We start from the raw sequence: 16,438 nt of genomic DNA, 5'->3' as shown, positions 1-16,438 counted from the left end.
CTATCTGACTAAGAAGGAGAGTGATGGGGTGCTACGCCAGATGACCTGGTCTCCACAGTCACCAGACCTGAACCTAATCGAGATGGTTTGGGGGTGAGCTGGACCGCAGAGTGAAGGCAAAAGGGCCAACAAGTGCTAAGCATCTCTGGGAACTCCTTCAAGACTGTTGGAAAACCATTTCTGGTGACTACCTCCTGAAGCTCATTAAGAGAATGCCAAGATTGTGCAAAGCAGTAATCAAAGCAAAAGGTGGCTACTTTGAAGAACCTAGAATATAAGACATATTTTCAGTTGTTTCACACTTTTTTAAGTATTTCATTCCACATGTGTTAATTCATAGTTTTGATGCCTTCAATGTGAATCTACAATTTTCCTGAAAATAAAGAAAACTCTTTAAATGAGAAGGTGTGTCCAAACTATTGGTCTGTACTGTACATTATTACATATATTTTGGGTTTTTTTTATAATTATTTTCACACAAAACTACAACCAGTTCTGCTTTATTAAAAGAAATGTAACACAACTTAAGACTTGTACAGAATTTAGTTTCCATTCACTGCACACGCAGCTCCTAACCCACATCCTCGTTCTAGAAGTTCTGTTTTGTTAAGGTTTCCTTCAACCGTCTTAAACCAAGGTTAAAAAAAAAACCAAACTATGCCATCAAAAGGTAAGGGGAGGGGTGTAGACCACAGAGATGAAAAGCAGATTCTGAGAATCGAGTAGGTGGCTTGTAAAGAGGCTGGTGGTGGGAGTAGACATGAGCGAGGGGGGCTGGCAACTTCTCGATTAATGAATCTTTGTTTGGATCCCTTCCCAGATGTTATCGAGTGGATCCTATAGAAGGACCAAGGTTTATACGTTCTTCTGATTTCAAGAGCAGCTTCTTTGCTTGGAGACATGACTGCACAACAAGTGAGTGTTTGTGTTTTGGGTTTAGCTTTGTCCTGAGTGGAGATATGTTGAGCCTGAGGATCAGAGATGGTGAAGGACAGGTGGACAGGAGCCTTCTTCCACATGTGGTGACCATCTTGGTGGAGATGGAGTCTGGTGTGCCTCACTGGACAGTACAGAGGTTGAAGACCCACTTCATGTGTATGTTCTTGGTATAGTCTCTATTTCTTCTCTTAGGTTTCCTCCACGCGTTTCACGTAATCGCCTTTGAATTTATGAGAAGCTAGAAGTGAGTGTTACGGGAATGTCTATGTGAAGGAAAAATAGATTGTGATCTCCACTGGGAAATAGGCTGATGAGAAAAATAAAAAAACAAACCCACTCTCCTTTGAGGGAGGAAAGTGATCTCCTAGGAAGCCTTGCAGGGGTCAATGGAATGTGGAGATTAGAAGAAACCAGTAAGAGGTTGTGTGAGGGATTTGTGCTGGTTACGTGTCCAGTCCCACACCACACCGCGTGATTACATCCCAATATTACTATACACATCACATCTACTAATTGTAATGTTTTCATTTGCAATTTTGTGTTGCACTTCGTGAAGATTGTTTTTTGTGCCATTTTGAGATTTCCATCAGAGCTGCGCTCGTTCTCCTGGTGCAGTCACAGTGTACATACATTATATTACTGATCCTGTACTGATCCTGAGTTACCTCCTGTATTATACTCCAGAGCTGCGCTCATTATTCTCCTGGTGCAGTCACAGTGTACATACATTACATTACTGATCCTGAGTTACCTCCTGTATTATACTCCAGAGCTGCACTCACTATTCTGCTGGTGCAGTCACTATGTACATACATTACATTACTGATCCTGAGTTACCTCCTGTATTATACTCCAGAGCTGCACTCACTATTTTGCTGGTGCAGTCACAGTGTACATACATTACATTACTGATCCTGAGTTACCTCCTGTATTATATTCCAGAGCTGCACTCACTATTCTGCTGGTGCAGTCACTGTGTACATACATTACATTACTGATCCTGAGTTACATCCTGTATTATACTCCAGAGCTGCACTCACTATTCTGCTGGTGCAATCACTGTGCACATACATTACATTACTGATCCTGAGTTACATCCTGTATTATACTCCAGAGCTGCATTCACTATTCTGCTGGTGCAGTCACTGTGTACATACATTACATTACTGATTCTGTACTGATCCTGAGTTACAACCTGTATAATACTCCAGAGCTACACTCGCTATTCTGCTGGTGGGGTCACTGTGTACATACATTACATTACTGATCCTGAGTTACATCCTGTATTATACTCCAGAGCTGCACTCACTATTCTGCTGGTGTAGTCACTGTGTACATACATTACTGATCCTGAATTACCTCCTGTATTATACTCCAGAGCTGCACTCACTATTCTGCTGGTGCAGTCACTGTGCACATACATTACTGATCCTGAGTTATATCCTGTATTATACTTCAGAGCGGCACTCACTATTCTGCTCATGGAGGTATTGTTTACATACAATACATTACACTATTTATCCTGTACTGATCCGGAGTCACATCCTGTATATACTCCAGAGCAGAATTCATAACTCTGCTTTATTATATATCTTAAATGGAGGAAAGGAAAACTCGCTTGCTTCTTGACACCTCTCAGTCCAACGTGTCTTCCTTGCGAACTAAGGGGTACTTTGCACACTACGACATCGCAGGTGCCATGTCGGTGGGGTCAAATCGAAAGTGACGCACATCCGGCATCGCAGTCGATATCGTAGTGTGTGAATCCTTTTACATACGATTAACAAGCGCAAAAGCGTCATTATCGTATGATCGGTGTAGGGTCCGACATTTCCATAATTTCGCAGCAGCGACGGTACAATGTTGTTCCTTGTTCCTGCGGCAGCACACATCACTGTGTGTGAAGCCGTAGGAGCGAGGAACATCACCTTACCTGCGTCCCGACGGCAATGCGGAAGGAAGAAGGTGGGTGGGATGTTTACATCCCGTTCATCTCCGCCCCTCCGCTCCTGTTGGCCGCCTGCCGTGTGACGTCGCTGTGACGCCGCACGGCCCGCCCCCTTAGGAAGGCGGCGGGTCGCCGGCTAGAGCGATGTCGCAGGGCAAGTAAGTGCATGTGAAGCTGCGGTAGCGATAATGTTCGCTATGGCAGCTATCACCATGATATCGCAGCTGCGACGGGGGCAGGGACTATCACGCTCGGCATCGCTAGCTTCGGCTTGCGATGTCGTAGTGTGCAAAGTGCCCCTTAGGGATCAGGCATAATGTAGTCAATCAGCTCAATCTGACACAGATGAGATTGTTGGCTGATCCAGGTCTGACCAACGTTACTTTATACTTGCGAATGTACTTGGAAAAAAAAATGGGAGTTCACCTGTTCTCCCGAAAAAAAATGATATTTTTTTTGCGTATGCCAAATCCTCCGCAAGTCAATTTTTCTTTGCATGGTAGTACCATCATCAACGGGACTGGGCTGTGATACAACATCACATGGAGCGGTTTAGCAAAAGCTATAGTCGGCATGGGAAAACAGGCTCCGCCATATTAAAAAGGTGGGGAGTTCTCCCACAACATATGATCCAATAGGTAACCAGCAGCCTCCTGCAAGGCCGATCACTAATGAGAATATAGCTGGTCAAAGAAAGAGCCTGTAGGTGTAACTCAGAAGCATCATATGAGGAGTGTCAGATTCTGCAGTGTGAACAGCGTCAGATGCCACCATAATACTCGGCACGTTTAGAGCCAGGCACCGTGTGACACATGTGCCCACATTAAGCTTCACACAGCTCTATCTTTATTGGATGATCATCCATATAAAAAAAATACAGTTTAGTTCTTCTATTAGACCATTTAGGCCACAATTGTATTGATCTCAGGGCTGATGAATGAGAGAACCTTTCCTCGAGCAATGGGGCAGGAGAATGACCATTGTGAAGACTTTCTGAAGAAACCTGCGTGAATAAGGCCATTGTCTCCTATAATGGCCCGGCTCGTAGTCGCTTCTCTGAATGATCCAGTCTACAAACAAAAGACTGGACATTCCACCAGCTCCGGTTATTCCTGCCCGATCCTGTCCTAATCCTTTCACCACACCAGACATTCGTATGACATCTCTCCCATGAGTCTTGTGGAATTTACCGTTCTTCAAACAAGGAGGCCTCGGAAAGAGCTGACAACACGGGAATCATGAGACAAGTCACCGGCTTTGCTTCAGCGAGCCTTGTCTCTTAGTAAATGATTCCTCATATCGCATTCCCTTTTACAGATCACGGGCTAACAAGCGCCAATTATTAATAATGTTCTACAATGCGTGAATGTTCCAGTCTGGAAAAATAGCATAAGTTGTGCCATATTTATCAAGTTGGAACTATGAGGCTTCTCATTGTAGCGCCCCACGGGGCAGGCGGTTAGCCTACACGTCGCCGGGCCGTTGACTGTCATCGTCATGGGCGGCCTAGCCCGGCTCCGTTGCCCCAAAGCAAGGGGAAGGATGTTGATGGTAGTAGTAAGGTGAATGTCATGACGCCATCTGTGGTATGCGGCCAGGGAATGTGCCGCCACTGCTATCGCTGTCCTCCAAGGCGCATGGTGGTAGCAGCTATGGGTGGTATCGCTCCCCACAGGTGGAGCGGGCCCCGGGGAGGATGATAAGGAGAGTAGCAATGGCAGGCGTCGAGGCACCGAGCAGTGGTGCCAGTAATAAAGAGACAGAGTCTATTGCGGGCGTCACACGGAACGATCTATCGTGCGATTGCACGAGCGATCGTACCAGCCCCCGTCGTTTGTGCGTCACGGGCAATTAGTTGCCCGTGGCGCGCAAATTTGTTAACCCCCCGTCACACGTACTTACCTCCCAGGCGACGTCGCTGTGGGCAGCGAGCATTCACTTCCTGAAGGGGGAGGGACGTTCGTCGTCACAGCGACATCACACGGCAGCCGGCCAATAGAAGCGGAGGGGCGGAGATGAGCGGGACATAAACATCCCGCCCACCTCCTTCCTTCCGCATTGCCTGCGGGACACAGGTAAGCTGTGTTCGTCATTCCCGGGGTGTCACACGAAGCGACGTGTGCTGCCACGGGAACGATGAACAACCTGACGGACGATTGTTTTGAAAGTGAGCGATGTGTCAACGATGAACGAGAAGGTGAGTATTTCTGCTCGTTCACCGCTGTCACACGCTACGATATATCAGACGATGCCGGATGTGCGTCACTACCGACGTGACCCTGACGACATATCGCCCGATATATCGTACCGTGTGACGCCCACATATGGCTGTGGTTCCAGGGTGTTTACTCACTTTTTGTACGGTGCCGCTCACCTGGGTAATACCAGTCACTTGCCGTGATGGGCTCCGTTGAACCCAAATCCTTTTAGAGATCAGTCCAGTGTGGTGTTCGGTGGGTTCCCTCCTTGAAGCGCCTGTGCAGTGGATCCCCTGGCTTGAAGCTACATGGGGACTCGGGTTTTCACGAGTAGTATTCTTGTCCCTATATGCAGGTGCCGCGGTTCCGCTATGGGGTCTGGCGTTATGCAATGCCCCGGATCCTCTCTGGCACTGTGCTTTAGGGCGCTGTGTAGTAAAGGAAGCTTAAAACTTTCCCCATCACAGCAGATTCTGGAAAACCAACATGAAGTATGATCTTCCCTAGGGTCCTGCTGCACTGTGTGGAGCTGGTTCCGAGAGGAGCAGATTCCCTCTCCCCACGGCAACCGTGTGAACTTTTCATCCTTCCCACCGGAGCACCCGTGAGACACGTCTGCTCTTTTCCTCTCCTGCTGGAGAACTCTCTAACTGTTGTGTTGGCTCCTGACTCCCCCTGCTGGCTGCTCCAACCCCCTCCCAGGTGCAAAACTAGTGGGACTGGGGCATCCTGTAAATGCCACTCTGTCAGCAACCCCTTTATTACCCTACCCTAGCCCAGTCCCAGTGGGAACAGGGCAACCTTGTGTGTATTTGAGTGTGTAAGTGGTGAAACCAGGACTGACCTCCTCAGAATCCAAGTTTAGCATTACACCCAAGTTTGGGTGCAATACTCTGTGGCGACTGAAGCCTCAGGGGCGCCACATCATGACTGGAGGACACGATGCAAAATTGACTTACATCGATGGTGGTCATCTGTGAAATTGGTATCCAATAGATTAGGACTTCATTCCACGTAGACACCCTTCAACGTAAATGTAAGAAGCATTTACACAAAGTTGCACGTACTGCCCCATTTTTATCTCCTTCATCCAAACACCTCCGACAGAAAACTCATGAGGACTATAGCCAAGTAACCTATGCAATCTGAAGACAGCAGGAGATAGAGGCTGACACACAGAGTTCAATGATGTGTTATTTATTACTCTGTGTGCTGTTGTTTACGTATAGTGAAGGTTTAAATCACCACCAGCGATCAGGCTTGGACTGGCCCACAGGAGAGCTGGAGAATACTCCGGTGGGCCCCTTTGCAGTAATATGTCATACCCCCAAAATCTAAAAACTTTGATTGTGTCACAACGGCTGCACTCAGTCATCTGAGTGATACATCGTTGGATTCAGGGTCTCTTTGCCTACGTCATGCTGCTTTTAGATGAGATAGCAAAAACCTGCTCACAGATTCCCTTTAATAACCCCTACTGATTTGATTCATGAGAAAATACTATAATAGGGCCATACTAGCCTACCTTAGGCTGCTGTGGCCTCATCAAGCACTAAGTCACCAAGTGCAAACTTTTCAGAACTTCATACATTTTGGATCCCTAGCTTCAAGGTGGTCAGGTCATGCATAAATTCCAAAATTGGAGACCTCCACTCTATGGTTTGGACTCGGCTGCTTGAACAACGACCAACCTACACTATGGCGATTGCATTATTGGATTCACGTATTGAAGACTCCAAAATCACCAATAAATCACAGCCTTTCTATGTTTTTGCAGATGCAAATGACTTACCCGGTCACGGCTCAACCTCAGGTGGTGCAAGTATTCACCAGTTCCACACCCTTTGCCAGTCAGTGGACTTCTGATGTCTCGGACTGTTGTAAGGACATGGGAGTCTGTAAGTATGACCATTCACCAACCTCTTCAACCTACGCTATATATTTCTAAAAAAGAACAGCACTAATTGGTTTTACGACTAAATGATTTTATAGCATAGATTAGTAGTAATAATTCATTTATGGCCCTATATAACCTCATCCTGAGCTGGATTTTCATACCGGCTAAGCTAAGGGTTCTTTAACAAAGAAATAAACATGGCGACATCTGTCATTTTTCTTGGGTCGGCAAGAAACCTACCAAATTATGGAAAATGTCCTTCACAATATATAGGCAGGTCAATGGGACTTGTACTGTAGATGATGTGACCCATTAGTTTGGACCTGAACCATTTCTAGAGACAGAAATGATAGACTGGCTCCAAATATATTTGGTCCGCAGCTAGGGCTACTCAATAACTTGAAAAATTTTCAGACTAATTTAGATCTATTATGTGGCCGTTAATGGCCATTAGATAGTAGTCAACCAAACCCGCCGATTTGTGCCGGATCGAATGACCATTTGATTATGGGTTTCTTCCAACTCTTCCGGATGATGGAGAGGTTCAGAGGGATCAAGCAGTTGGAATTTTAACACCTGGTCTGTTTGTTTTAGGGGAAAAAAAGTTGGTGCTAAAAGTGTTTGTGTAGCGCCGGTGTCTCTGCAGGGACGCCGACTTACTCATGGCCAGGTTGCGTCCTCCCCCGCAGCTACACAGCCGCCCATATGCTTGTCTGCCTCCCTCTCCCCCGAGGTCTGTATGTCGCGGGCGGGGAGGAGGTTGGCAACGCTGCGCTCACCCACTGCTCGGGTCTGGCCACTGCTGCGGCGGCTGCTGCTGCTCGGTGGTGGCTCGAGCGGTGGGCCGGATCCCGGGGTCTCGAGCGGCGCTCCTCGCCCATGAGTGAAAGGGGTTGATTGGTGGTGGGGATTTGGTTATTGTCCGTGACGCCACCCACGGTTGTGGTGATTTTTGGTAACACCACCGCTGCTCTGTATGGGGATCCCGGGAGCGGTGACAGGGAGCAGCTGAGTTGTTAGTTCTCCCCTCCGTGGGTAGGGGTTGGTTGTCCCGGGGCCCAGTGATGGGGTAAGGATGGGTGATGGCAGGCGGGTTGCGGGGCCTGGTGACGTGCAGGGTCGCGGGGGCAGCGCTGTGCCGCACGGCACGGTGGTACTCACTCAGCCTGAGACGATGACACAGTTCTCGGTAAAACACACGGCTGGAAAGACGGTTCCCACGGACGGCTGCTGTTGCTTTTCCCCGGTAGTTAACGGTGACTGTCTCTTTCCCTGCACCTAGTACTTCTGTTGGTTCCAATGGGTTCTCACCGGTAACCCGCTCCCCGGCTTGGATATGGGCCGGAGGAGCCCCTCTTTGCCCGCAGGCGCTGGCCCTGAGAAACTGGTGCCTTGGCGGTGGTGGTGTCTCTCTCATACAGTTGGACTGTTGCCTTCAATCGGGACTTAGTTGTTTGGAAACCCGGAGGTCCCCTTCACTGACGGATTTGGCAAATTCACGGCGACTCCAAGCCTTGCCGGGGTCCGAAAGGCCCCTGCCAATGGTGCTGGCTTCTCCTTGTGTACCGGTCCGGTACCGCCGGGCCACCGCCCGTCCACGGTCCTTACGGCAACTCCAATAGGCCACTCCTGCAGACGGTCACCGCCGTCTGCTAACCTTGCTTTCACTGTCCGGGGCACACACCCGGACGCAGTCTCACAGTTGCTCTCCTACCACTTTGCTCCTCACACTTTTCTGTCCAAAACTAATCTGCGGTCTTTTCCTGCCTCCAGGACTGAGAACTCCTCGGGGGGCGGGACCAACCGCCTGGCCCACCTCCTGGTGTGAACATCAGCCCCTGGAGGAAGGCAACAAGGATTTTTGGGTCTAGCTTTGATGTGCCTAACCGGGGTGTAGGGTGTGGTGGTGTAATTACCTGTGACCCCTGGCTTGTCCAGGGCGTCACATGTACACACCACAGGGTGCGTGTGTGCGCACACATTGGCTCTCCTCTTAATGGGCCATTTCCTGGAAATACCTCACAGCCTATGGCTGAGAGGCACTGTGTATTTAAGACACCCTCCTATTAGGGAAGGTGTCTCCGCAACGACTTTAGTTGGTCAGTCTTCAGTTTGCTATCTAGTTGTCAGGTTCCTGTGCTCCTGTCCTGTCACTTATTCCAGAGTCTGCCTTCCCATAGCTGTCTGTCCTGCCCTGCCCATCATACCTGTTCGTACCCGCTCTCCTGTCTGCCTCAGCCAGTGGTACCTGACATTCGCCTCCTGGTAGGCACTTAGTTAAGCCCTTCCCACTAAAGGGTAAGCCCAGGTCCCCCTTGTGGTCCAGTGGATCGCCCGCTCGCCGACCCTACACCGGCCATGAGCCATAGGCCACCTCCGCATTGAGAAAATATGGACGCTCAGCTGAACACTTATATGTCTAGTGGAATCGGGAAAAATCACCTTCTGCCAGATGAACATTCATGTATTGTATTCAGTGAGTTATTGGCTACCTGGAGGCATCTACAACAATTCTCAGACTATTTTAAAGCTGAAATCTTGCTTTAAAAAAACCAGTGAGGTTGCATGTGGCCTATACTAAATTTTATGAAGGAAACATTACACAGACCTTATCTGGATTAGATGATTTCCGATCACGGCAGGTGGCTAGTCACAATGCAATCCCAACAGACAATGCAATGCTACACTGTGAATGTCATGTCTGAAGACCCATTTTCAGGTAGCCTTAGCCATATGGAAGCCTCCTGGAGAGTCTCCTGACAGATGGGTGGTTTGTCATGGCGGACACTCTGTGAGCTGTTACACCAAAATAATTGTCATGTAGGTAAGTCAGTGTTATTTTTGTGCCTTTTAGGTCTATGTGGAACATTTTGCCCTCTTTGCTTGGCTTGTAGAGTGGCCTCGAATTTTGGAGAGTGCTGTTGTCTGCCGATAATAGGAGGCACTATGATCGCCTTACGTACCGGTATAAGAGAACGGTATCACATCCCGGTAAGCATTCTAGGGTTCTCTCCCTTCTATTGTATCTTGTAACTTCCATTTTATATTTGCATTAGTGGTTTCATCTCGTTGCCGATATGTCCAAAGATGAGCAAACCAAAACTGTAAAGTTCAAGGTTCGTACTGAAAAAATCAGTGTCCGAGTTTGAGTGCTGAACGTATGCTAACCACTCATTTGAGCAACGGGGTGCTCGGGTACACTCGGTGCTCAAGCTCAGTGCAAGCTGTTTGCAGTCTCTGAACGGCTGTCACGGGGGTAAAACTAAATTTTCGTATGTAGTGTGTACAAAAAAAACACCTCGCGCTACCGTTACTGGAAAAGCTCTCTTTATGGATGGCTGTACGTGCCCAATCCTTGGCTTCCAATAGGGTTTGGGCTCCGGGATCAAGTTCAGGTCAAGCTCGGGTCCCGAACTGAACTTTATCTAACTCGTCGATCCTGAACTTCCACAGGTCTGCTCATCTCTATACATGTCCCCAAAGCACAGATTACTGGTGTACAGTGGATATTCATCAGTAGGGTTGGAAACCATTGTAATATGGCATTTCGAGAAGGCTACGTCACATGATTATTCAACTGTGGTTGTATTAGTCTTTCGATGTCATACTACTTATGGTAGTAGTACACAGTAGGTGGTGGAGTTGCGTGCCAAGCATGAGGGCATCATGCATGGATATGGATAGACAAGAACCCGTGCATGATACTTTTGCCAATAGGACCATGTTTCCAGATATCATATGGGTGCTTCAGCAATGCTACCACTAAAGCGGGCTTTACACGTTGCGACATCGGCAACGAGATATCGTCGGGGTCACGTCGTTAGTGACGCACATCCGGCATCGTTACCGACATCGCAGCGTGTAACGCAAATGAGCGACGATCAATGAGCACAAAAACGTCAAAAATCATTGCTCGTTGTCACGTCCCTCATTTCCTTAATATCGCTGCTGCGACAGGTACGATGTTGTTTGTCGTTCCTGCGGCAGCACACATCGCTGTGTGTGACACCGCTGGACCGACAAACATCTCCTTACCTGCGTCCACCGTAAAAGGAGGAAGGAAGGAGGTGGGTGGGATATTCCGGCCGCTCATCTCCGCCCCTCCGTTTCTATTGGGCGGCGGTTCAGTAACGCTGCTGTGGCGTCGCTGTGATGCTTAACGAACCGCCCCCTTAGAAAGGAGGCGGATCGCCGGTCACAGCGACGTCGCAGAGCAGGTATGTGCGTGTGACGCTGCCGTAGCTATAATGTTCGCTACGGCAGCGATCACCACATATCGCATGTGCGACGGGGGCGGGTACTATCACGCTCGGCATCGCTAGCATCAGCTAGCGATGTCGCAGAGTGTAAAGCCCGCTTTAGTGTCCGATGCCCAATGTTGGATTGGTGGGAGAAAAGACCATTATAGATATACAAGTCACGTAGAGTTCTGTTCCAATGGCCACGGCACAGGCACAGGAGAAACGCCTCCTACCTGCCGTCCCACCTGACATTTCTTTTGATTAGTCGGCCTGGTGCATGAATGTTATCAGGGAGTAGTGACATTTATGTGATGTCACGCCTGGTCAAAAGAAATCCAGGGATGACGACCGGTAGGAGGATATTCTCCCGTTTCGCGACCACAGATCACTGATGTGGCATGTTCGAATTGATATGTCTACATGGCGGCTCCACTTTCATAAAATAAAAATGCCACAGTCATTTTAAAAATAATATTATTCACTGGATAAAAGATTGTCCAAAAAACAATTAATTCCATTTGACAATGGAGATGTGGTGCCTAAGTGGCAGCAAATACAATATACAATGTGGTGTCCGGTTGGAGAGTTTGGAATTTTTTTGCAAGTGAAAAATATAGATGTCATGTGTGCACGAACCCTTAGGGGTACTTTACACACTGCGACATCGCATCCGGAATATCGTCGGGGTCACGTCGTTACTGACGCACATCCGGCACTGGTAATGACATTGCAACGTGTAAATCCTAAATGCGTCGATAAACGATCGCAAAAGCGTCGAAAATCAGTGATCTGTGTAGTGTCGGACATTTTCATAATGTCGGGTCGACCGCAGGTACAATGTTGTTTGTCGTTCCTGCAGCAGCACACATCGCTGTGTGTAAACCCGCAGGAACGACAAACATCTCCTTACCTGCCTCCACCGGCAATGAGGAAGGGAGGAGGTGGACGGGATGTTATGTATCGCTCATCTCCGCCCCTCCGCTTCTATTGGCCGGCCGATTAGTGACGTCGCTGTGATGCCGAACGCACCTCCCCCTTGAAGGAGGGATATTTCGGCAGTCACTGCGACGTCGCCGACCAGGTCTGTGCGTGTAAAGCTGCGATAATGTTCGCTATGGCAGCAATTACCACATATCGCATGTGCGACGGGGGCGGGAACTATCGCACTCGGCATCGCTAACCGATGCTAGCGATGTTGCAACGTGCAAAGTACCCCTTACTGTAGGGACTTTACACAAAGGCCTTGTACGCACGCTGCTTTTTTTGCTGCAGTTTTAGGTGCAGTTTGCGGTCCTAAACTGTATGTATGACCTTCTCCAGCAAAGCCTATGAGAAATCCGAAAGGCTGTGCGCACGTTGCTTCTTTTTTTGCCTGCAGTTTTGGTTGCAGAAAAAAGAAGCAGCATGTCACTTCTTTTTTGCATTTTTCCCTATGTTTTGCCATTTACAATGTTAAGAAAATGCAGGGACAAAAACGCACTGAAACGCGTCAAAAACGTACTGAAAACGCAGCAAAAACGCATGCGAGTTTTTTGCGTATTTTCAGCCACAGATGCATTTTTCTGCCAGAGGGTGCATTTTTCGCTGGAAAAACAAATCCGCAGGTGTGCACATAGCCTCAATTAAAAAAACTAAGGCTATGTGCACACCTGCGGATTTGTTTCTCCAGCAAAAACCGCACCCTCTGGCAGAAAAACGCACCTCCCTGTGGAAAAAAAACGCACCAAGAAGGCGTTTTGCCATTGACAATGTTAAAAAAAAAAACGCAGCGGCAAAAACAAGGTAAATCCGCACCAAAAACGCTGTAAAAGCACGTTTTTGGTGCAGTTTTCCGCAGAAAGGTGCGTTTCTCTGCCAGAAGGTGCGTTTTTCACTGGAGAAACAAATCTGCAGTGTGCGCACATAGCCTCTCATCCAGAGAAAAAAATGGTGCTCAACCCAAAATTAATAAAACTAATTTTTATTTAAGGTATAACAACAATGTTAAAATTATTAAAAAAGCAAGAAGTCCATAAGGGTTGGCTTCACCACAACATAATTGTAGTATAATATACATATATGTAATAATGCCAGTTAATTATCGGGGTCACATACGACTGGGAAAAAAAGGGAGAGATATAATAGCAGTAAAATAACAGATTTTAAAGGTATAATGCACAGTGCATAGAGGGTAATTTATATGCCAGTGCTAATCAATAAATGTATATAATTCCAATACAATAAGTACCTATGAACCAACTAATATGCATATCTTATATCAATATCCACTCATATATCCCCTCAGTTCAATTGGTAATAATTAGTGATGATACTGACCTGTTAAAGTAGGGATGTAAAGCCTCCCAGGTCCCAACGCGCGTTTCACCTCTTCATCATTTCCTTCCCGAGCAAAGTCTATCAGAATTCAGAAAGACTGTGTTTCTTTTTTTGAAACCAAAAAAGACAATGTGTCCATTCTTTGTGCGATTTTGACCTGCGTTTAGCCATTGAATATAGTAAAAGAAAAAAAAAATGCACGGGTAAAAGCGCCGCTAAAAAGAGTTAAAAACGTGCTGAAAACATGATAAAAACGCATGCGTTTTTCGGTCAGAGGTGCGTTTTTTCTGCCACAAGATGCAGTTTTGAGGTGCAGAAATATTTATGAGAACTTCTGGGCCAGAAGGGGGCAAGGTTTATGTAAAACTCACCCAATATTGGGCTATTGGCATCCCTGAGTGGGGGTGAGGCATAAAGTCCCAGGAAAAGTTGGGAACTATGTTAGATGGGCCCGTTTCGGCCATGTAACGAGCACAGAACCCTCGGAAGCAGCCATGACTCTCCAGTGACTATGGCAGCAGACATATGTCCTCCTTGTGGTATGTCCTTATATCTCCATGAGGCTGACCTCTCTCCTTTTCTCTTACAGGGCACTATCTGCAATGACTGTGTGTGTCTCACGTGTTGTGCCCCCTGCACGCTGTGTCAGATGGCTCGCGAGCTGAAGGCAAGGAAGTGAAAAGATGGCGGCCAGGACTAGAAGATATATGTAGAAGATATAGTCATAAAATAAGGCAGTAGCCTCCATAAGCTTTTCAGAAGGACTGGTCCCAATGGAAAGGGGGGTTTTAACAGATTCACACACCCTGGCCTCCCCTTTAAGTAACATGCACCGAGCCCATCCCATGTTTAATAAGGAGTAAAGATGGGAGCCTGTCAGTCCGAGTGCAGACTGTGATGTCCGGACCGGTCGCGGGCCTCCTGATCCCAACACCCTCATAGTTCGGGTCAGGACACGCGCAGGCGGTCCAGATACCACACACAACATATTTCCCGGACGCCTGAATTCGGCCTTATGACTATGGTTATCTTGACACTTTCCTTTCTTTACATTTTAATCGGTTACGGCTATTCTATAAAGTGCCATATTGCCTTTGTGTACATATTTCAAAGGAATAGTGTCCTTGTTACCCATAGCAACCAATCACAGCTTAGGTTCCATTTTCTAAACATCACTGAAAAAATGAAAACTGAACCCGGATTGGTTGTTCCATAACCGTCCTTGTTGCCCCTAGCAACTAATCCTAATCCTTTTTAGGCCTTATGCTGGAATCTGATTTTCTGTTGCCATAGGCAACACCTCCACTTCCTGTCTGAATTTGTATATATATATTACACACAGTAGTAGGCCTCAGTCTTCTTATGCACCACGGATTTTATATTTGTACTTTTTTATAAACCAATATGGTAATAAAAGTATATTACTTTTTTTTTTTCTTGGTCCGTTTCCTTTCTTACTAAGGTCATGTGGTCAAACCAAAATTTCTACTGAAATTAGGCCTGTCACTTGCCCTGAGTAGATGGGGGCACATGGAGGCATCACAGCTGTTGTGGTAACAAGATGGCGGCCATTTTAGTTCTCATGTGATTACCTCCAGGGACTTAACAATGGGGATTTGCTAATTAAAGCTAATTAGGAATTTATTTGTAATGTCATTTACTTCCTTATATTATTATTTTTTTCTAATCCCTGAGAACATCTTTAAGGCATCATCCAGAAGGCTGGAATACAACACTTACTATCCGTCTTGGTCTAACCACAGGAATAAAATCAAATTTCGGCAGGAATGACCGACCCTCTGAGGTGTCACGATGATCGGGAAGAGTAGGGGACAGGGGCTCCTACACTGGCCCTAAGACTAGGGGGACCATAGCTATCCCTTAGCTCACAGTTACCTCTGAAGGTGAGGATGTCTGAGCCACCTTCCTGACCCTGATCCTGACCAGCTCTGACCTTATACCCCCTACCCTTAGGGGAGAGCCAGGACAGGAGTGTGATAAAACCAACTGAGATAGACAAACAGGGGAAACAAAGACTCTATCCCACAGCAGGCTCACACAAGAGGTAAGGAGGAAAATAAGATCAGGGAGGAAACAACAAGTTGACGGGAGAACTCCACAACAACTCCAAGCACCATGCAATATAATCACTAGCAGGACTGGGAGACAACAGCACACAGACCAATACCACGATAAACTATAGTCGGCATGAGAAGACAGATTCCACCATCTTAAAATGGTTAGGATTAAAGTGATAGGTTTCCAAAAACGCGAGATCCCAGAGGTAATAAGCAGGATAGCAGAGGTTAACTCTTGCTAGCCTGACCATGAATGAGCCCACAGCTGGTCGACGCCCAAGCCTGCCTGTGTAACTCAGAAACACCAGAAAAACCATAGTGTGGAGTGTCAGAATCTGTAGTGTGAACAGCGTTTGATGCCACAATGACACTCGGCGAGTTTTGAGCAAAACTCTGTGTGACAGGAGTCTATTTATGATTTTTTTTATCTTCAAAGTGCAAAAAAAAATATTTTAGGAATCCAAGAGTAATACCCAGACATTTCACATCATGTCTACACAAGTCGTCTTGTTATCGGCATCCTTTGCCATAGATCCGGAGCCTCTGATCCTCCACTTAATGATATAGGTGATCGTCTGAACTTGCTTTTTCCCCCGCTTCATCAATTACTCCACTTTTCGTGGGAGTGATGACTCTCAATGTAAAATTCTTATGGGGTCATGCGTGACATTCTACAGAGCGCAAAAAGACTTGTTTGTTCCATAGAATAGCTTCAGGGGAAAGGAGGATACAGAGTACAATGCACTATATGCTATACATAAACCTCACACCCAAATTATATGTCCACACAAGCAGGGACCTGAGCAACAAGAAATGTAACG

At 47.1% G+C, this 16,438-nt stretch overlaps 1 protein-coding gene across 2 annotated transcripts; it reads left to right on the top strand.

The window, feature by feature from the left end:
* Positions 1-703: 703 nt before the first annotated feature.
* On the top strand, positions 704-14,972 carry LOC142257140 (cornifelin homolog B-like). Of its 2 annotated transcripts, XM_075329249.1 has the most exons (5): positions 704-722; positions 821-915; positions 6,863-6,983; positions 9,837-9,973; positions 14,129-14,972. In XM_075329249.1, the coding sequence occupies exons 2-5, from the start codon at positions 901-903 to the stop codon at positions 14,216-14,218; spliced, it is 363 nt and encodes a 120-aa protein (XP_075185364.1). In that variant the 5' UTR covers positions 704-722; positions 821-900; the 3' UTR covers positions 14,219-14,972. The 2 variants fall into 2 exon arrangements, with proteins under 2 accessions (XP_075185364.1, XP_075185363.1); XM_075329248.1 differs by lacking the exon at positions 704-722 and having other exon boundaries at positions 747-915.
* Positions 14,973-16,438: the final 1,466 nt, after the last annotated feature.

This window comes from Anomaloglossus baeobatrachus, chromosome 11 (genome assembly GCF_048569485.1).
Source record: "Anomaloglossus baeobatrachus isolate aAnoBae1 chromosome 11, aAnoBae1.hap1, whole genome shotgun sequence".
NCBI lineage: Eukaryota > Metazoa > Chordata > Amphibia > Anura > Aromobatidae > Anomaloglossus > Anomaloglossus baeobatrachus.
This window is presented reverse-complemented; position numbering and strand designations above follow the sequence as displayed.